This window comes from Varroa destructor, unplaced genomic scaffold (genome assembly GCF_002443255.2).
Source record: "Varroa destructor unplaced genomic scaffold, Vdes_3.0 BEIS01000001.1, whole genome shotgun sequence".
Lineage (NCBI taxonomy): Eukaryota > Metazoa > Arthropoda > Arachnida > Mesostigmata > Varroidae > Varroa > Varroa destructor.
The window spans coordinates 71,278,989-71,302,450 of record NW_019211454.1 but is presented as its reverse complement, the minus strand read 5'-3'; the positions used below and the strand labels follow the sequence as shown (position 1 = coordinate 71,302,450).

Sequence of the window (23,462 nt, the reverse complement as noted above, 5' to 3'; positions counted from 1 at the left end):
ATTTTTCTTCATAATCTAATCCTATCTAACTGAATGTTACTACCGTCAATGTTTTTTGCGGCTTGCTTTATGTTGCATCAAGAATCGTATGACCAGCTTCATTTACAGTACAAGCATCTTGATCAATGTTATTGACTCCTGTGCTATAGCATTGTAGTCTATAGAATGAAGATTGTAAGTAAGTTTATATTATAGTGAAATGACGATTGGTAATCGCATCATTTTGACTTGAAACAAACTTGGGCTTCATCTAAAACTCAAAGTTCAGTTAAAGATGAGCTTTAATACATCGGCTCGAAAACTCTTTGGGACAATATTGCAGAATTAGACGTGTAGTTCCCGAGGTTCCTAAATGAACTAATGTTCTTTTTCCTTTGGGCTTACAACCCTCTGTATTTAGATACTCCCAGAGTCTATTCCAATGGCTTTTGCTGATGAGAAGGTAGCTATGTATGAAGATGCTAGCGGTAATAGACTAGAACTATGGAAAAACTGAGAAATGTTTGAAAGATAAGCTGTTTCAGCTGGGCAAAAGTGTGACTCATATTTATTGAAGTTGTGCATATGTTTTTAAAGCTGGTATGTTGTTTTGCGTATCTTGATTATATTATTTGATAATAATTATCGTCACAAGAATTCAATTTTTCCGCTAACGAAGCAAATCTCCAATGTTTGGTCTTCCTTCATACTTTTCTTGCTACACAATCGCATCGCAGCATATATGCCTTTATATGGATGGATTGGATGTCTATCGACCAAATCGCGTATGCACGCGTGACTGTCTCTGTGATTATCAAACCGATCAATATTGTAGCTGTTAGTCTTATTTTCTCCCGTAACGCAGTAATAGATCCATTATAACATCTAAATAATACATAAACTGGGCGAACAGAACAAAAAAAACTGAAGAAAAGCGTAAAAAAACAACAGGCGATACGGAATTTCTACGAAGTATTTGTAAAGGAGGTTTTTAAGAACGAATCGAATATCAAAAGCATAACGAAATTGAATTAGTAAGCTATAGTTTGAGGTAGCTTCTTTTGCGTGGTAAATAATCGAAGTTCAGCGGTATTGATCCGCCCTTCCGATTGGCTGGTTGGTCTCTAACATTCGCAAGTGCCCCCGGCCCAATCATGTCCAAAGTTTACTCGAGCAAACATTTCCTTAACACAAACCCTTCTACAAATATTTTACCTCAAATGCTGATTGACGAAGTTAATCTGTTAATTAATACTTCTGCTACTAAATATCACTGCACACATCATTTTCTAGTATTACAGCCCCCTTGCCAATATTTTTTAAATCCGTAAAGATGCTCAAATCTGTTTTTTAAAACACGCCCTTTTCCTAGGACTTCCCAGCTACAAGCGAGCTATTTGATGTTGCTGTTACGTTGTTCCCTTTAAATTTGCTCGCATAGTGTTCTTCTTGGTTGGACATTTACATCAGGGGCAAAAATAGAGAACCCAATACTCGTATTCATGTTGGTAGGTGTTTGATATTTGCAGAAGAAGTCCGTTTGTGTATAGCTTACGATCTATTTGCCTTGCATTTGTAACTTTAGGCAATGTTTGGGGGGTGAGCGTAATTGTTCTAATCAAGGTTAATAGGCGAATGTCATCGCAAGCTCGAGGAAGCTTCAGGCGATTCCATCATAGAGTCATGGTCTCTAGGTGCATATATCAGAGCAGGCCCTTTACGCTGCAAGGAACGCTGTTTTCAGCGACAAGGAAAAACCGATGGCAGTTTATGAAGGAAAAAAATTATTGAAAGTAACGCATCTTCTAACTATAGTCAGAAGTTACCATTATTTGGGATTCATGCGTAGCTAGGATGTTTTACGCAAAATTTTATTAACCACTGAACCTCATCAACCGAGACAATAGGCAGTCGGCGAACCTGAATAGCGTTTGCTCCTAATGTTAATAAGTAAAGTATATAATATTAGAAATTTTTTTGCATTGAGACGCATGGGGTGATTTTCCAAAAAATCAAATCAACCTGATTTTGATTTGGATCTTTGTAGAACAGAGGAACATTCGGTTGATTCTGTACCTCGTGCGTACTAAGAATCTTGTATAACCTGCATCGAGAGAAGCCTTATTCTGAATGGAGTAACGACGATAGAGCCTCGTCATGTTAGACGCCCAAAGCAACTCGAATTCTTCCCAGTTAGACAATAGCAAAAATGAAGCTGCGTCAACAATTTGCTAAAAAGCAAAACAACACAAGCTATCTGTTGATAATAAATTTAATATATAAGGTAGGCAACTTCGAAATGAGTATAATCCTACATTGAAGTTTGAAAGCTACACGCTGCTAAGTTAAAACGACCCATATAAGACATGCTATTAGACATGCCTCAACCAAGAATTTTAAATGATTATTCTCGAGTAAAATTAGTAGGTATGCATGATTCTCATGCTAGTAATCAGTAGCAAATTTTTGAAAATTTGCAACTGCGTTTAAAAATTGCATAGTAGTCACATTTTTGGGCATAAGGCATTATTTTACATTATTACCGTTTTATTCTGTTATGCCTCAAACTTCAACTTTAGTCGTTCATATTACTTTAACAGGGAATTATGGAATGTGTTACGCAAAATTTCATCCTGCGTTCTGCAACATACTGAACTGGTTCCTTTAATACATAAATGTACGTATGAAGCCCAAAATATATATCTAAGAACTGAGACTTAATTTTAAACACCTGACCCACTTCTGGTCGAATAAAAAATTCCCATCGGACTTGAGAATTAGGGTTGGTATATTTGCAGACAGCTTTTCACCAGTTCTGCAATAATATTTGCTGTGTAACTACTTCTGGCATCATTTTTTTACGGGTCGCTATTATTTTTCCTTGTCATTATTCTGATCAGCTGATCGGATTTGGCCTTCCCAGCAGGCAGTGCACGTCAACAGCCAGTAGGATAACGACGTCATCAGCGTCAGCTCTATTGCTCCCCGGTGCAGTCCGTTCTATGGGAACCATTCGGGGCCCAAACCCAGCTTAGACAGTGCAATTTATCGGTCAGTAAACCAATAACGTGGCACAGAGCTCAGCCAGTGTATTTGACCCCCACACTTACGAAGCTGATGTCGGCAACAATTCGGAATTTGTTCAAAGCAGTCCCGAATTTCGCCTTTTTCTTTGTTGGGATAAAGGCGAGACTCGACCAATGAGCGCTTACAGTCGTACACGCACAACAATCTCAGCTCAAACTGCCCTAGCAATAGACACGAAGTCCAAGTAGTAACAGCCTAAGCGTGAGGGATTTATAGTCATAATCTATAGCCAGCGTCAGATTGCCAAGGGTTTAATGAAGGCTGAATCTTGTATACCGTGACTACATCAGCTTCAACTCGGTATCTGTAGCACACAACTATATATCGACCTATCGTGGTTTCTTCGTATGACCACTTCGTAAAAGCAAGCAATACCAATTCAAATATGAATAGCGATTCGATACTGCCTTCGCGCTCCCGTTCGCTTGCTCTTGCCTAAATTTTGGTCGTCAAACTGTGATCAAACGCGTCAATTTGTCCAGCCTGTCGATGGCCGTCATCTAGGGACAACAATTCGGATCTCGTGCTGACTGAATGATGGGGGTGACGTGAGCGAGTCTAGAAACAAGTCATCGTCTCGGTTCAGATTTGATTGTCGCCTAATTGTCGATAGCTACAACGTAAAAACGACCCTGAACCCACCGATTGAAGAAGAAACCGAAAAGCTGGAGCGATGCACGTTAGCGCTTTTATTATCACCGTTGCTACTGCTGATAACAATTATCAGATCGGGCTGAAGGATGCTGCTGACGTTCACAGTGGTCACGAAAGGAATGCGATATCATCGTGTATCCGCGTGAATTGTATGTCTTAAAAATGCGCGCCCGACCGATTATGGTATTACTAGATCTGGACGAAGGCAATCTTCGGTTTTGGTAAGCAACTAATGGTCGTTGTTTTTTTCCTACCGTAACGATTACCAATTAAATTAACATTAGTAATTTCGTTTGTGGCGGAGTCCACATACAAGCACACTGACTATGGAGCATAAATATTGTGTATGCCACTAACGGACCGAACTGGTACTAAGTGTCTGTGCTCGTCGGCTATCGTATCGGGGAGCTTTAGATACTTTAGGACGAGAATTCATTGGATTTCCAATGTGCGTTCTTATCTCATCTATTACCCTCCAAAGAGCCTAACTGGCGTGATACATTTGGTGGAATCTATGAACTCATCGTATGAGCGATTGCTTATGCCTGCTTCAAACAATATAACCTGCCTGACGCCGCTAATGAACGTACCAAGGAATAGGGTGGTGAAATCTGTAGAAGGAAGGCACTTGCAGCGGCAGCAATTTCATATGAAAATTACGTTCGTCGGATCGGATGGGGCCAAATTTATGCCTATGATTGTCCATTTGCACGGCCAGGTCAGTACGAGCTTATCGAACTTTTTAATTTCCTCCTATTGTTGCGCGTTGAAAGGTAAGTAGCGAAGGATTTCAGGGCGGGAAACTTTCGAAGACGCTCACCTGACGACGTGACCTCTTCCGTCCGAATATACAATTGAGTGACGATGATCCAAAGTTAAAAAGGAATCCATGTCGAATGCTAATGGTTTATCTATAACAGTAACAATAACCGAACTTATATTGTAGTCCTATTCCGTTCGTTATTGCCGAGTAGTGTTTACCAGTTTCACTTAACGAACCATTCAGTGTGGACTCACAATGAGTGATTCGTGATGAATAACCCATTAGCAACTTGTTTTCGGTCGCTAACATAAAAATCAACGATTGTAATAACAATGGCCGATATAGTAACAATTCTTGTTATTGTAGTATATAGTAGAGTAGGGTATGATATAATCCGAATCTATTTTTAAATGATATAGATTGTTACGTCTAGACGGGGCGTTTGGAGCGCTGGTGGTTGTTGTGGCCGGTCACCTTATGGATAAATAACATTAACAATATGACTTTTTCGACCGATTCGGTGCCACCTAGGGCCACTATCATCGTTATGTACACGCCAACAATAACGTACCTAAAAATTAAGGAATCAACGAATGGAATGATTCAGTTTTGTGGTGGAAATAATGCTGGAATTAAGTGTCGGATGCTTTCTCTGCACTGACTTTGAGATAAAATCAGTCTGGTCATTGGGATTGCAACGTTTACTAAGTGATCGCATTTAGTGATTTTGTTTTTTGTAGCGGCCTGTCTGCGCGTCAGAGTAGTAGAGACCGGCCATTTGCCTTCTTGAGCCTTGCTACGCTATAGGCAATTATAATTCACTTGATTTTTTGCGAGATATCAATTCTTATTATATGTGTTGATTTTTATAAGCATTATACTTTGACAAACGATCTATTTATTGGGTCGAAATGGGGACTGTGTATTGTTGCACATATAGACGTATTGAATTCAACACATTGAAACGTGTTGACATAGATAGCGGTAGATTTATTCGTTGTATTTCTCTTATTGCAGAGATAGTACGGTCAATTGCTGATCTATCTCTAAATCAATATTCTAAGGTACCGGTAGGGAATGTTTCTAAAGAAACGATGGCCACAACAATCTTTTGTAGCAGTTTCAACTCCTAGCACATATGTAAATGTAAAGGTGCTTACATACAAAGTTGATTTCAGTCGAGACATAGCGGTCTGCATAACATTAGCTGGATTTAAAATACGCGTCCTTCCACGGCAGAGAGCGCACTTGCTCAGTTGAACTAAGCCGGTCGTCCGTCTTTGTACGGAAGTCCAGGCCGCTGATTACGGAAATTAATCCGTTATGAAGGATGCATCCGTGCTATACGCCCAAATGTTATCAGATTTTAAGTTAATCTGAGTAAGCTGATTAGATGTTAGCAACAGAAATGAGTTTTTTCGGTTCCGTATGCAGATACTACTTTACTCCTATAGGTCGATTTTGATGAAGTGCTATTCGTCTTATCTATCTGCATATACGTGCATTTAAGAAAAAAAGTAAAGAATTTTTGATAAAATAAAGTTACAAATGTTTCACTCTCCAAACGGTAAAGTTTTATAATAGCATACTTTATCACGGCTACTACAGCTTTTTATAATGATGTTAAAAGTAATAACAATCAAGCTTGTATGATATATAATCGCCTAGAAGTTCTTGCAGATGCCCATGGCAAGGAACGTAGTTTCTCTTACTGACTAGCAATTACAAGAAAGCTTATTTTTGGCGTTCGCTTTATTGGTTATCGCGTGTTTTCGTCAGGTTACAGAAACCTTAATTGTACAATTAGTTGTAAAAGTCGGATCACTAGAAGTATCTTTCCATGGCTCAGTATTGGCTTAACTGTTGCCCCCGTGGTTAGGTCGTCCTACCTAATAAGTGTTCAGCTAATTTGAGCAGTATAAGACCTTCAAATTCTCGTAAATACGTAAGCGAATACAATAGGTTTAACAATATGGAGAACCGAGCACGGATGTAGAACACATTTCTTAGACGACTCTCCCCATCATGGGCCATAAGGATAAATATCTCTAACTATAACATATAATTGAACCGTTTCTGTCATGCGTGTATTGGCTTGTCAAGATTCCAGCTTGATCTTGATGGTGAATCCGTTTGATCGTAGATGTGCCTTTTCTAAGTGGGTGCCGCATGCTTTCATCAAGTTTGAACGGCTAAAGATATCTAATATAAATGCTTAAGTGAATGTCATTTGTATCCCTAACACCTATCTCAATTTTCGACCACAGTTAGCTTTTTTCAGACCACACGAATGTAGAAATTTTTGTTCTGCTAGTTTGGGTCAGTTTTATGTTAATCTCGTCAGCCACCTCCGTCGAAGCCTTTAATGGCCGTTTGTCCTCCCTAGCGGTTGTGTCATCCAGTACGTTCTGGGCTTCCGATTTGGAGGCGCGGTAGTAACCGATGGCGAAAGGAACAGCCATCTATGGTCAGGGAATGTACGCCATCGAACTGAAATGGCTAGACTACAGCTTGTGAGAGATGGGCTTTTGAATGTTGCCGACACTCGTCGATCGACTTATCTATCGAACGCTTGACCGCCAACGGCACTCTTTTTTGGCTGTTTAATTGAATACCTGAAGCGTTGCCCTTCTCTTTTTGATACCACACAGTCACTGCTTTTACTGGACAAAACTAGACGCCGTATAGTATCAGAGGTCCTTCTTGCAGCTAGCTGCGGTCGGCTAATCTAGCAGGCGTTGCACTATTTTATTATGGTGTTTATTCACACATGTGCAGAACAGGCCATGTGATGCTGCAACAGGTACATATTAGCGGCGAAGATGTTGCAGACTCCTTCCCATGGCATTGACAAAAAGATCGCACAAATAACGAACAGCTGCAACAAATGCGCGATACAGACGACCATCTGTAGCAGGTATAGACAAAAGGACAAAAGAACAAACCGGTCTACTAGGTGACAAAAACTGTTATCATAGTACTCGTAGCAAATAACAACGGAAGGGAAAACGTTATTAACTGCTAGAAAGTAGCAAAGCTAACAGCAATGGCCTCCACACATCAGACAGGAACTTTCATTTGCTGTTCACATTATAGTGGTAACCCGGATCATGTCACGCGCATCCTTCGACCATCGTCACTATCTTAATTGCAGCGTATAAAAAGAAATTTCGGAAGTGCTCTTGCTTTTAACAACTCAATACCTTCAAAATGCATTGCAAAATAAAACAATTGTGCGCATGAAGCCTATCAAACGGATACTTCAAAGCATCCTGGCATGTAGTTACGTTAAATGGGCAACATGATAACATACCAATAAAGAGGAACTGCAATTAGATAGTAATTCTGTGACACGTAACATGTTAAAAATAGGGAGAGAGGGGGCACGTAATAATAATAAGTTATTATTATAATTACTATTATTCGTGTGAGGCGGACTTTGAAGCTGATCAATTTTTGAACTAGGACAGCGATTTACTTATAATATACTTAAAAATACTCTCCTTTATATCCTAAACGTCTACTTTCGTGCAGATATATATCTACTATTCGCATTCACATATGTAGCTTATTTATGGTTTCTCGAGATGAATCAATAATTCGATATACTTGTCCACCCGTTGCCCTTTTTGCTTACAGTCATACGGACCAATATCGGTGAAATAAGTGGGTTGAAGCCAATGTTAGATATTTCTTTGTTCAATCCAGGAAGTAATTGAGGCATGGTGATGGAATCTGATATTATCATCAAATAATCAGACTGCGTGCTTTTGATTGCCGAGTCAACGGTCCGTGAATTTCCTGAGAAACTCGAGATAACGAGCTGCATTCATTGTTTTAACTTCGGCGAGTACCTTATAGTAGCAGTTGCCCTTAATGTCCATCGCAAGTACTGCCATCACGTCCGCGTTTACTCGTCACTGGCAAGAAATTTGATTTTTTTATTCAAGACGATGCCATTCTCTCGCCCGGTCCTTCTTCAGCTAACAGTTGAGATTGAACTATGCCCCGTCTATGGCGGTCGTATGCCCCAAGCGTGCTTTTTGTTCTCTAAAGTTTTGCAAATTGTGCACGAATATACTACAAAAAATATCCAATTGACCTGGGGTCAACTTATAAGGAATCTATAGAGTCTTTGAATTGTAGCTCTTTGATACACTGCGTGTAAAACGCTAGTATTGATCGACAAAGGCCTTGGACTCGAAGCTCTGCTTTCCTCAGACAAGCTTCTTCAGTTGCCGAAATGCGTTCTCATTCATCTGGCCACCTCCGACATTACAAACTCTTTTTTTTTAGAACGTTTGTATTACCCATGTACTGTGCTTCAACTTAAAGCCATCCTGCCTAATGTGTTTACATTTTCAACGGATTTGTGCAGCGCTGCGGCCTTCGAAGAACAAAAACTTGACCACCGAGCATTAATTCTCGATCCTAAATTCATTTCGGACTGAATTCAGCTAATGTCCACTCATTGGTTCCTAAAGAATAGAGAACTTGCCAGCCTAGATTCAGCTGCTAAAGGCACGTAATTCAAAAGTTATTCAATGTCAAAGTTCGCCGGATCCGTTCGTAACAGCCTAACAGTAATAATAATAATAAGTGAAAGTTAGTCCCAGAGGATATTTGCACAAAGGGGATACTTTGTTTATTAATGGCTCACGTTGCGCAATCAAACACACAGACCGTTATAAGCTTAGAACCGTCCAACTATTTACCGATATTGTAGACTGTTATGGACGAAAACATGTATAGACCTTATTCAAGTTATCATAATAAGATCATTTTATAAACGTACATTCTATCGCGTAACGGGAAGTTCATTAGAAACAATTATCTACTTTATATAGGCTTATTGTTCGCAGAGTCATTCAACACACAGCACTCATTAATATGAAAGTATATATAATAAGGATCTTTTGCTTCCCTTTGTGGAAAAAGCAATGAACAATAGGATAAGTAGGCTCTGGTAGAAAGTCTATGATGTTAGATTCTTTCGAGTATATACTTGACTGGGATTTATACTGTAAGTTATCTCGGAAAGAATGCTCAACAAGTTATATAATAGTATCCCTATTGTTTTCAAATAGGCTCATTTAGATATAAACACGCTTTTGTCAGGCCGTTTTGGCCAAAACTGATAAAAGGTCACTTGCCTCCCGAATCCAATGGTGAACTTGTATGAAGTTTAACATCCGACCTCATCAATGGCTGATGACGTTATTGTCGGCATTTTTTTAGATGCAGATCTGCCTTTTGGTGAAGTTTCCGTTTACTGACAAATCGATCATCGCTGAAGACTACAGAGATTCTCTACTACAATAGAAAACAAAGAAAATTTTCTAGTCTCGAAACAAGCATTGAAAACGGAAATTGTGGGCCAGTTATTGTAAATCTAAATAATTTGACAATTTTTAAATTTATGATTCAAGGATGTAACAGGCGTAGTAAGCGTAGTAATAATCGTAGCCAACTGGTGTTCCCCTCTCCTTATCTATATATATATATATTAGTAGCGCTATCATCTTTATCGGCTCACAATGATAAGAATAATAATAATGATAACAACAATGATATGGAAAAACTTGTGTTACGCGACAATCCGTGGACAAGTCGAGGGGAAAACCATCGGGTGAATCCTATGCAAAATCAAGGAAGCTTTAAGTCGATGTTATTCAAAACAAGAAGTGAGCAAAGCATTGCTTTATAATATGTTTGTTGTTCTGCCGCTTAATAGTGATAGAAATAGGAAGTATACTATCCTGTCGTCCTGTCCAAAAAGGGGATTGTTTTTATTTTTAGGAGTTAATTAGGCCTGTGTGTTACGTAACGTTCTAACGTATAGTTATAGCGTCAAGGCTAATGACTTTTTACATAGAGCCTTAGACATTTCACTTACACTACGATGAAGGCGCACCCGTATAATTCTGTGTCATCGTAAATAAAAAGCTGTGCTTTATTGAACGCCTTCTGTTTATTTTTTTGTATTTATTTTAACGCTGTAAATGTTGGACTTTTAAATAACTTCATCTTTAGTGCTATTATCCTGGAATGGCCACTATGTGCCGATTCACATAAGAAGCGTAGCGGTGTACGTTATTAGGTGCATGTTACGTATTATTTTTTGCGCTACATTCCTCTACATGTTACTCTTGAAGGCTATATACAATTGAATGCAATGAATGACAAACCAGAGAATGATAATACTTATAAGAATATATTTGGTAATTACTTGATATTGTTTGAAAGGAAAAGCACTAAATATAGAAGTTTACCAATAGTCAAACAGAATCTAAATGCTTTGTTTAGGTTTTTTACTAAATCGTTTTCTGATTTTCATTTTTCCTCATCGATGGTCGTCTGAAACTCGTTAATTGCTTCGAGGGTCTATTAAAAAAGGTTGGCGCAAAGCAAATGTTCACTCATCTACGGCGGAGACGAAGGGCGCTATTGTTATTATTACCTATGACATTATATTAGTATAGCATGGCATGGCGTGGCACGCGATTCGGCAAGTATGTACGAGTAATCTGCTGATCGGATATGATTCGTCTTTATGAGGACGTTGGGCGCCAATAGCGCGGGCTGACGGGACAGCCAGGCCTATCAGGTATTATTACTACCAGTCGGGTATACAGGCTCGGCAAGATACGATTTGCAAGAATCGTAGAATCTTGAAATCGCAGATTCAGCAACCGAAGTTGTGTCACCTGGCTACCGCTACCTATTTATATCGCAATTTCCCATACAGCTGAACGACCGAATGATATTACCTAGCAGGAGCCACTTGCGTGACTACGACCACAGTGGATATTGTCGCTATTATAGCGGTGTCAACAGAAGGAGAAGCAACGGTTGCTTCTACTGGATCGGAAATGGACAACGAGCTTATTTTTCTCGAGAAGCCGATAGTAGTGGCGAATCGCAGTCATATCGGGCAGAAGATGCGCATCCTTAGGTTTTCTATCTCCCAGCACCAGCAGCAGAACAACGGGCTGGCTATACGCCCTCACTGACTGATCGAACCGGGCCTCTGTGTGGACGAAATGAAAAGGTGAGAAAGAAGCTAATGGCGAAGATGGCTGCTGGTGCAGTATTCAGCTGCGATTGATATTTGCGTCGCATCGGTTGCCATAGCGGGTTAATAGGATGGCTCGAGAGAAGCAACGAATAGTGTCTGATGCCTGTCTCGTCTATCTAGCATATCTAGATCATCTTGTTTTTCAAGCGGCTTCGTGAGCTTTCGTGGTAAACCGCATTTGTTCATCTTTTGCAACTCATAACCAGCGCAAATGATGCAAGAAGTGCAAAAGTTTGCTAAGTCCACTATTCTAATTTAAACACATGCTATATTTATTGATTTTTACGTGATAGTCATTCAAGCGTGTGCCGATCAGACACGCAGCGAGGAGTCTCAAAAGAACGCTGAAGAGTTTACGTTGTCTAGCTGATCTCAACGGGTGTTTGCTTAACGTATTTGCCAATCTATCTATATATATATATATATATATATATATATATATATATATATATATATATATACACATAGATCGAAGCCATTGTTGTCACGAATTGGATTATTAAAAATATAGAAAAAGTAAAATTTAGCACAACTCTTCTTATACTGCTATCTAGAAGTCACCCACAGCCACGAGGCTATTCTGCCTATATTTAAAGAAAGAAAAAACGCTGAGACTGTTAAAAAAAGGTAGACTGTGTATGCACTTATTATGAAAGGGCCTTGTAAAAGCTTTGTCTTTTTTATAATTCATAGATAAATTGTGTTTGCTTCAGTCAGCGAATGGACGACGCGAGCGGTCCTATTAGAAACATCGAGTGTCCTTGGTCGGATGTGGCGTAGTGTATTAGAACGGGGTCGTACTTAATGGCGAATCTGTCGGTAATAAATCGCGTACTCCAACCTCCACTTCAAAAAAGTCATATTAGCAAAATCGGTTAAATAAGAATAGGCCTAGCTACGAATGATTACGGTATATATCGAATATTACGATGCGGTGGGACTATTTCATATGAGTAAATACTACCTTACATCATTGTTGCATAGTAACAGGTAAAGTAAAAAATAAAACACACAATGAAGTTAGCTTCATAATCTCGCTGCTAGATCGCGTCTTATTGAGAGATGATGGCATTATGTAGTTTCAATCAACAATTTCGACATGAGATTCATTATTAGGATGGATGTAATGATTATGGTAATATTACTGTAATAATAATTGTTCGAAAATAAAAATAGGACACTGAAGGCGAACTATGCCGCCTTTGAAATGAATGACCAATCATTTGTCAGGCCGAAATAAACCGCCCTTCTGCTTAGTAATAAGTTAGCGTTTCTCCGTTCTTTGAATCGTGGGCGTTTATGCATGGATGTGAGTGCTTTCTAACAAAATAGAACAAAAATAAAATTTAAAAAAAAGTGAAAACAAGTATAATAAACTAACATTAACTAAGTGAATCCATTTTCTCAAGTGTTAGAAGCAGCACGAAGTGCTACATTAAATCCCTGTTGTTTATTCTTGAAACACGTTGATGTAATTAGCCTAAGCACAATTACTAATCGCGTAACTTGTATCGCATTCTGAGTCTGGGATAAATTAAAGTTGAAGTTTTCTGTGACGTTTGTTTAATGAAAATACACGTTGAAGCAAACAGAAGTTGCATAATTATGTTTCAACGCAGATATATATTTCTCAGAGTACTTCACTGTTTGTCGAGCCACCTGTTGCAAATACTTATCGACGCGTATTACCTTCAAATTAATTTACCTTTATGAGCTATTGGGTAAATTCTTGTGTAAGTGCTCACGACCCACTAAGTTTGATAATGGTCCATCTGTTATGTTCATATAATTTTAACGCAGCCATTAGTTGACCGTTGGAATTATTTCGCAAGTGGGTTTTTTTTAGGGACTTGTTTAGTCCAATTTTTCCCAATTTTTCTCTAAATTCTCAAAATACTGCATGCAATTATACCGAATTAGCATAACCTGCTCGTAAGGTTAGTGGTGACCCTCAGAAGAACAACAACCGCAATAGTCGGGAAGTGTGGCGAACTTAACGTACAAGGCAAGCTTTTCATTGGCGTTACCTGTTAGGTCCTCCATAGTAATTTGCAACATTATGTGTGCTTCAAACTAATCGTCACCAAACATAGCTTTAGCTGTATCAAGCCTACGAAAAGCTAACAATTCGGGGCTCGATTTACCAAAGCATTTTTTAAAGGGTAGCTTTATGTGCTGGAATATTACGGGAGTCATATTATGTTACGGTATTTGGCAACCGTAAAGCTGATTATCCATTTAATGTTCGGAAGTATAGATTCTTTGGGATTAAGGTAATGCGACAAAATTGAATAGCCGCAAGTATCGTCCAATCGCTATAGTCAGTCGTCAAATGGCAATGAACAACGAATATAAAATAAATAAAACTTTCGATTTCTCGTCGTCCATAATTTTTTTTCCGTACTTTGTCCTCATATGCGAATAGATACTCATACTAACGTTAGAGGCACGTAAAAACGGCCTGTTCGTCAATTGACCAATCGCCTTATCAGTCCTTTATTTTTCAGAAAAGCAAGACCTTCCGTGGATCAGACAAGGGTTTGAGAATATGCGTCGCCGGTTTCTATTACGTGTCCTATTTCGTTTGCCCTCAATTATGTATCACACCTACCTACTGAAAGACAATGGTTCGAGATGGGCGGTTCCGCTGCTGTCTTTACGACAGCATTGACATGGCGGTAGTCGGTCGCTAGTTTCATTCCTCTTTTGGCGGACTGTTTCACGCGTTGCTCGAATCTCGTTCTGAAAAATTTTAAATGATTCCTCCTCCTCCTCCTCCTCCTCCTCCTCCTCCTCCTCTTTTGCTTTAATAAAGCAATGACTCCAGCTTTATTATCGCATTTATCATACGATCTAAGACAATTTGAGAATTGCGATCTATTGACAACTCTGCGCCGAGCAAACCAATAACAGTGCAGCAAGATCAAAATGATCTAGAAAGTCTAGCACTAGAATGGCGTGATAGGCGTCGTTGACCACGTTCACTGCCCACGCGAACGTCACGCCACTGCACTTTTCCATATTTACACCATTATATTTCGCACAATATGTGTGGTCAAAGTTCATATTCAACCTATGTATGCCATTGTGTCACAAATTGTTAAGCTACACCCAAAAATCAATGTGCAAAACTTACATGAACTATACAGAGATAGTAGATAAAACTACATATAACTCGGAATAGTGGGAACAGAAATGGTCAGAGATGGACGATGAAGGACCTGGGGGGGCAGGTTAAGGGTTGGTTCCAAACTAAACAAAAAATAATTTTGTTCAATACTGTCGGATGAGAACTTAAAGGCTAGTTCTCTCCGTTGTTCTATTTATTTTTACTGCTGCTTGGCTGTACAGTTATGTAATAATACCAGCGACTAATCACGATCATGATAGTGAAAATAGCGACATATATTGTATGTCATAATTGTCTTTCGCCGTGACTGGTACACTCGTGGCGTCGGTCGTTGACCGCTTGCTTTACGCTTCGTTCTCACGAATTCACTTTTGCACCCGCCAAAGCACTAGCGATGAACTTAATGGCTGGACATTGTTTTAGTTTAGTCAAAAGGAAAGCTTTGCAGATAGAAAAGCTCCCCTCACTAAAGAACGTTGAATGGGGCTGTTGGGCATGAGAGACAGCTGGGGTCAAATGGACCGTACGACGTGCATGTCTCTGGCTCGTTAAAAAATCTATGAATTTTTAGTGTATGCATAGAGTGCCGGTATTGATTGAAAAGAACTAGAATGATCCAAAAGTAATTCCATTAGCGGCTGAACATAGCTAGAAGTGTTTCATACTTTTGTCTCATACATCAATATCACTTATTGTCTATTGTTTAATATGTGAGCGAGATGCTTGAAAATAAATGGGACTAACGTTAGACAACACCGCCGAACGCGTATGAAATTTGTCCAGTTTCTTAGAACATCTGGTTTTACATAGATTATAGCTACTGATACTGGCAGCACTATCAGATGCTTTGCTTTAACTTATTATTCTGACTTATTAGCATTGTATTCTGCAATAAACAAGTGTATCTACTAAAAGGGTAATTCAAATAGTAACTGTATAACATTCCGTTTTCAGTCAGCGAGAAATGTTTTTGAAGGCAATAAAATAATTACTAGCATTGCATAGTAAAAATGTTAGTATTTATTTTGACACTGTTCTTCTGCGTTTTTTTAAACAAGTAATTTTTAAGTAAGGCGTAAGTAATTTCTTTGATCTCATTACCACCAGACTGTCAGTATCTGTTAAGACAATACGGGTACGTAGGGTCCCAGCGCCATTCAGGGTAAACATAAAATCGATCTACGGAGTTCAAATGTGGAGCGGTAAATATGAGCACATTGTTGATACTTCTATCTATGTTAAAGCTCTGTAACACGAGGTTCGTATGCAGATTGGTTATGACTACGTACTTCACATACAAGCAGCAATTGATGCCACCAGCTTGCCTGCCGACCTCGCTGTGACTGATGTCTAACATTATGAAATCCCTATGAAAGGGCTTCCGATTCTAAACTAGATAACGTCGCTGTTTTCGCTCTACTAACTCGACGGTACGTGCAGACCCATATACCCGTGTCTGTGTGTTTTAATTGTTCTAAGCGTATTAATTAAATAACTGGTATATGAATAATGTAGCGTAGTTTCTAGGCTAAACGGCATAAAAGCCCGCCTATATTCTCATCGTCACTTGCTAATAAGCCGTTTTGGCTTATCGCTTCTATTTAGTCTCCTAAACACCCGAAAGCGGCGGTAACAAAAGCAACACAGGCCACTTGATGATAAACAATCTTCGGCTGTAATGGTTTGATAACTCCGCTACAATTACATTGTAATCGGAGATAAACGAGAATTAATGAAGGAAGGATCAAATAAAGCTCATTGACGTCCATAGACGCCATCCTGTTCTGTCACTTGAAATCCTATTGAATGCCTAGGGAAGGCACTGACTGGAAGGGAACCTTTCTTTCAGTCTCCAGACGAAAATTGTAAGGTACTATGAGACTAATTGTAATGGTAGGCTAGCTAATTACTAGGTGGGGCAGTAAAGGCAGAACGGGAGACAATGCGATCCGTTCTAGATGCGCACAGCCGTTTGTGGTGAGTCCTTGCGATGGTCGAGATTCAGCAATACGCAAGAAGATCACTCAATTCGTAAAGATAATGTTAGATAGAACATTTCAAGAGAAAAGCAGTGCGCGAGGTTGTATGGCTTAGGGAAGTGGTGAAAATAGACGATTAGAACCTGTTCGTTTGTACAGCTGAAGGTTTTCACACTTCAGACAGATGCTTAGTATTTAGGGTACTTTTGTCGCGGAGATAGGTGATTGATAGACAAGCTGACGACGATCGTATGCGACTTGCCCATTGACTTCGCGTAATTTGTTGAACGATGGCGTTGTCAGTTTATCAACAAGATTTTCCTGTCGTTTGAGATTGAAATTTAAACGGCAAACAAGAAAAGGGACGAAGTATGAAATTGGGAAGAACTCACCAACAAAAAAGTAAATATATATGCGTGGTCTTTAATGCATGTTCTGAATTTATGAATGTATAGGCTTATATGAGTATTTTGAGCATCTCTATATCATCTATGATGTTTTTGTCATTTAATCTAAACTAATTGCAGTTTTCTCTCAACCTAGTTGAATTTAGCTCTTATGACGTTGAAGTAGCTCTATAGCATAAAGATAAAAACAGCCAGGCTTGTTAGGCCGCGAAGTGACCTTCAAATAACAATCTTTTTCAAATTTTGTATTAGAGGAACTAATAATACCGGATAGATATTCTCATGCTGTTCAATTAATATACTGCTTCGGCAACATTCACAATGATTAAGTAAGTTTACGAGCTTTCTCTATGAGATCCTGCTGGATCAGCGGAATAACTCACAGAAAAAAGAGGAACTCGAAAACTCAGCGCAGCCGATGCTTGTTTTGGGATCAATACTATACTAACGTATATTAATACATAATATGAGGCCACCTTCCATCTCTGGGTATCGAACGCCGGGCCATACTTTTATATCCTAACAGCCAACCATCTTTGCAACGAACGGAACATCAAAATGAGTTAGTAAATACCCCAGATGCTGTAGCTGAACATTGCTTCAGACGATTGACTTCTACTATCGCACGGAATGGCTCTACACCGAGTTTCGAGCTTCGACAACCTCATGCGTCCTTTAGGGTAGCAGGCAAACGTATAGATGTTTATGTTGAAATACGTGATGGGGTAGTGATCAAAAGTAGCTGGTTAACTCCAACGGTGAAAATAGAACTTCTTTATTAGATCAAGATTCAATGTTTGGTCATCCTTGATGTTAAATCAAAAGGGTAAAATTGCAGTAGCATGGGAAACGACCCACTAAAGTAATGTTAGCTAAAAGTTTTTAAAGTTCATACATAAACTGATCGCGCGAACGTTTTAGGTATAATATTCTAGATAAGTCTTACATTGCTTCGTTTGCATTTTGGTCCGGCTTATTGCAGCAAATGGCTTCCATAATGGAATACTTCGATCCATCGAATCGAGGAGTGATTACCTTCGAAGATTTCTGTCGCGGTGTTGCGGCTATCACTAGTAATCATCTTCAACAGCAACAACAGCAGCAAGGTACGAAAATAATCGCATTATTAGCCTAGACCCTCCTTAAACGTCACCATTATAATTACACTGAAGGATGGTCCAATACAATGGCTTGGTTATAGTTGGGTCCGTGAGCAGCACCTTTGCCGAAGCACGAGATGCATTTGCTAAAGTGCATTAACTAAAGAAAGTTATTGATTGAAAAAGATTTTCACTTCATTTAAGTAAGTTCGCGTATCTCTTAGGGTCAATATCGACAGATATAGTAAGCTAAGCAGCTTTTGGTACCTTGTTAAATTTAGCAGATTTTCAAGGTGACGCAATGAAAACACTTTTATTTCTTCCATTTTTATCACGTTATTTCTGCCGATAGTTCGTTCTTCTGTGATACCAGCCAACAGCTCAATGTAATGTTGCAATGTCCTACTCGTTCCCTTGGTCTATCACTAGGTGACTGAAACTGATGTTGTATTACTTAAGCAGTAAAGAGCTGGCACAATGCGCGTATTATTCGGTTCGTCATTGTAGCACATGTCTAGATTCGTCCAACAGGCTTCCGGTTGCAGAAGCATGACAGCGTAAAAGAACGTACGAAAAAAAAAACGTCACCAGAGATCAAATGAACCATGTAATGGTTACGGGTTATCCTTAAGCAGCTTAGGACAGGCCATCACACACAGTCCCTTATAGATCGTTGAGACTGACTTGTACAAGGGACACTGGTCATTGCACAAAAAGATTTTTGCAATAGCTCTAAGATCTGAGTTCCTCAGTCTGTTACTGTACTCCTACATGACGAACTATGCAGATGTCTCTCAGATCATAGCAACTAGTTATCCGATAAAAGTCGGAAGCATCATGAATATTTACTATTGCCTTTAATTCATTATCAAGTACAAGTGCTTACACCATTTATAGACGTAAGGTTTTACTTCTCGGCAGAAAATATATCTTGGAAATATGAGAAACTGTTTGCGTTACATTTTTTTTTTTCTATTATTTCTTCAATTGGGGCCAAAAAAATTTTGTCAGTATAATAATAATAATATAAAAATACGACGAAACATTTTTACGAAAATGCTAAGCTTTTTATAAAATAGTGTATAATTTTTTTTTTTGTTGAGATCAGCATATAGTGTGATTTTGTATGTTAGATCGCGAAATGAAAAGCATTGTTTCAGGTAATACTTAGGCTAATATTCTGCGAAACCTTCAAGCCAATAAGTTCAGATAACTTTCCAGAACAGCGTCAAACGGCGTTGTCCGGAAATTAGATCTCTCTCACATATTGTTCACGCCGCCTAAATATAGGTTTGTTTAAAGCTAGCAAGCCGTTTCCCAAAACTGGGCCTTAGTAACCCAATAGGTGTAAAGTAACGCGCGATGTAAAGTCTTAATTACAACTAATGAAAGTTGCTGTGTTTACAAATTTTAGCAATGGTGTCGTTTCATAATTAGTGAATATCTTTTGATAATTTCTAAAATGTTCATAACGTCCCATTCAGGGTGGCTTGCATTGAACAGCGGTATACTGAAAAAACCATAGTCATCTATATATGCTACAGCGGTACACACCAGAGCAATAAACCAAGAAACATTTAGTGCCATTCTGTTGCAGAAAACAACTATTCCAGTAGTTTAATTTCATGCTGCACGACGTATTTATACACTGTATATATATAAACTTCATGCCCTATATACATATATGTGTTCCAGACTTAACGACGCTCATGGTGCTTACGGTCTGTTCTTCCATTAAGACGTCGCAGTACGCATCTGGCAAAATTTAAAATCTATCTGTTGTATTCTATTCTTCACTCTCGATCGCAAACACACAACCGAATCTTAGCTTAAACGTTCTCATCTCAGAATTAGCTAGGATGCTATTAAGGACAGTTGCAGTTACCTATTATGATCACAGGACAAATGAAGACATTGAAGCATGCTAAAAATAACTTACGATTACTAACAAGATATAAGAGCTATCTAGCGGGTCGGTGCCTTTTAAGTTAGTTGATATTGTCAAATATAAACCGGACAGGTCGTTTTTACTGCTCCCATCTCCAATATGATTATAATTTTTAGGCTGCTTTAAACATGAAATAATATAGTTCAGGTTTTGGTCTTACATAAATAGCATCGATAAGTATAGACGCGGTTCGTCCAATGGTATAGCACTTCGAGCACAGAACAATCGCCGAACTGTTTTTAATTCTTTTTCCTTTTTTTTTTCATAACTGCTTTCCTTTATGCAGTTGAGTTCTGTGTGTACCTTTATGACTCAACACATTTTCTCGTAGGCCAAATGCTAGTAACTTTTACATCTTGCACCAGAGAGGATTTTTAATCAAAGAACTAATCAACGTACCGTAGAGTGACCAAATCCAAGCGTAAGAGACGTGTCGGCCGACCGCAATGATGTCTCGAACATCGGCGGTGGCAGTAGCGACGGTGATTGCAAAAGAGAGGTGCTCGCTGCGCATCCTAAGCCTATGTTCTTAATGGGTTCGACAACGTTGGCTTTACGCTGATTTTGCCTGGCTTGCTTTTGTTAGACATGCACTGTTGCTTATGCTAACGCGCACTTCTCCCGCTGCTACGATGGTCGTGCTTACTCCTTAACGATATAATGTCCAACGTGACTAAACGTGCCTTACGTAACTATACCATATAGCTTTATCTGCACTGATGATATGTTCGTGCCGTCTAGGAAGTTAAATTGCCCGATGCCTGAATTCGCGCAGGGATATGCACTAAAGGTTGGAAAAAAGAGGTGCCTATTATGACCGATAGCGGAGGTGGTATTTGTAGTCTACAAGTGCGGCTATAGATTACCTGTCGGGTATGTCTGTTTGCAAATACATTCGCAGGGTAATTGCAATAACGCAAGTCGCAATGCGTCACAACAGGCGACGGGGTAACTGATTGTCTAAAAAAGTGGGGTAAACATTTTGTTGCTTCCTTTCTAGCTATGATGGATCTAGGTGAAGCTTACCGCGCTGCTTGTTGACCAGGAGTGTCAAATAAGAAAGGTAATTTTAGAAAGCTTATGGATCAGTATCTCTCGAGATACAAGCGGACAAAAATTGTAAGAGGGTAAGGGGCACTGCGCCCCGCTCTGGTTGAAGATGTGCCCTATTTGGTCTACATAGATTCCCATCGTCGGCAAAATTGAGGGCTGACAGAAGGCAACAAAGGGAGGAGGAAAATGTCGAATGAATCGTAAGTGGATGGCAACATCTAAAAAAGTCGACTAAATCACCAACTGTCAAATGAAAGTCGGTGATGATTGTAACAACAACAATGGAAGCAACTAATAAAAAGCTATTGTCAGTTATGAATTATTGCTAACTAAACTATTTTTTAAGTGTTCTGTAAAACTTAAAAGTTGACTAAAGTAGGTGCTCCATAAAACAATTGGTTAGCATTTTAGCAAGGTTCAGACCACATGATCAGGCATCAAACTAGTAAACATGTGTGGATTCAGAAGCTGACGAACTATTAAAAAGAATACCGCAACAATACATTTCGCGCAATATTTTTGCAGCGTTATATTATATACTTTAGTGGCGAATTCAGCTTTATATAATAGCAACGGTGTGTACTATCTAGCAGTGCAAGACACTCGATGTACTGTCACAGTCGAGGATAATAAATAGCATCATTATATTAGTCTCGTTGTATTCTATGGGCAGGCGTCTGGTAAATCGAGGCGCGATATTTAAACTGTCTGATACCGTCAGTTGTGTAAGTGGGTCTGTTTCTATTAACTTTCATTGTCGTAATCGAAGTGACCATATGGGCGTAGCGAGAGTAGGTCTTAGCTTAAATATTGTTCCAAGCAAAAGTGTTGTTGTTAATCCTATAGCAAAAATCGTCCAGACTATAGCTTATATTAGCGCCGAACGCTGGACACTTGTACGCATCATACAACATAAACGTTCGACCTTTTTGATGTTCCCTTTAGCGAGTTGTTAAAACTCTTAGATCGTAAACTAACGCTAGCATGGCCTTTGATTGACAAAGCCACAGACATTTTATGACTTGTTTACGTTCATTATATGTGTATTCTTCTTTGCTTTTTGCTGAATTGCGAATATGTTACCATAGCGGCCTCGTCTACAACACTTGTCTATAAAGAAGTATTATATTTTCTGTTTGCAGTTAGTCTGCGAAAGTTACATCGTCGGCTATCGTATTATGACGCCAATTGTTTAATTATTACCGTCAGAAGTCAAAACGGCACAGACATGAAGTTTTTTCAACTATAGACGCTTCTAAATTTGCGAAGGAATGACTCAACAAAAAATGAACGCACATCCTATATAAATTTTCTGACAAAGGAAAATTCAGTTTACAATACTTCCAAAAGTCATTGTGTTACAGAAAAGCGCACGCAATTGTTGACGCTTCCTTTATTTCATATCGATTACAAAAGGCCTATGTGCTAAATGTTGTCGATGCTTGTACGCAAGACATTGGCAGGGCGTTCGGCGCTAACGAATGAAATTAAGAGTCTTATTTACGATCTAGCCACTCAACTATGGATCAAATTATTGCATATGTATATTTTGTATCTTGTTAGAACTTGTTAACTTAACACGTGGCCAAGAATCAACAGTGAACAGTGTCAGGGAAAAGGCCCACTAGGTGAACATAAAACGCTAGTGTCACTAATTGGACGATTACTAAGCGTAAGACGCACCTAAAATTGTGGCGTATAACTTTACATGTGACGTTTGAATAATCTATTTGAAACAGGTACGCCAAATTCGGCGCAAGCGCAATATAAGCTTATATTTCTGGATATAATGAGTTTTCCTAGATAATAGTTTTTCAATTTAGGCCTTCTCGTCAAACTATTGAGTCCTATTGTTCGGGACTTTGCTCATTTAATTGACTTTTTGTGGGTGTGTGTGGTGCTTCTGACATTATAGGTAGCAAAAAAAAAAATTCTATCCATATGATCCCTGGGTTTACTTTGCATCCCGGGTATTGCCCTATCAACTGCCCATTCAAACAACAATACTAGACCGAGTTGAGTGACTGGTATGAATCAGAGAATTAAAGACACCCAAGGTTAAGTTAGCCAGAATAGCGAACTTTCCGAAACGTCGGATATCGTCACAGTTGGTTTCGAAATCTAGTTTGTTTTCCGTCTAAACGCATCGGCATTTTAAGAATATGACGTGAAAACAGCATGTCCGTGCAGAGTATTGCAATACAATAGTTTTATTCAGGTTTTTTATTATATGGATAATTCAAAAAAGCTCAGCCCGACGAACGCCTAAGTAAACAACGACTCT

The 23,462-nt window shown here is 39.0% G+C and overlaps 1 protein-coding gene and 1 long non-coding RNA gene across 11 annotated transcripts in view; one reads left to right on the top strand and one right to left on the bottom strand.

The window, feature by feature from the left end:
- The window catches only part of LOC147759048 (uncharacterized), a 38,474-nt gene extending 16,866 nt beyond the window's left edge, over positions 1-21,608 (bottom strand). Inside the window, exon 1 of the long non-coding RNA XR_015319031.1 lies at positions 20,525-21,608. This is a non-coding gene — a long non-coding RNA (uncharacterized LOC147759048). The remainder of the gene's footprint in view (positions 1-20,524) is intronic.
- LOC111246035 (rab11 family-interacting protein 4-like) overlaps positions 1-23,462 on the top strand; it is an 85,526-nt gene that overhangs the window by 15,973 nt on the left and 46,091 nt on the right. For all 10 annotated transcript variants that reach the window (XM_086977257.1, XM_086977254.1, XM_086977253.1 and 7 more), the window contains exon 3: positions 18,060-18,183. In XM_086977257.1, the coding sequence (XP_086833383.1) occupies positions 18,060-18,183 (124 nt within the window). The remainder of the gene's footprint in view (positions 1-18,059; positions 18,184-23,462) is intronic.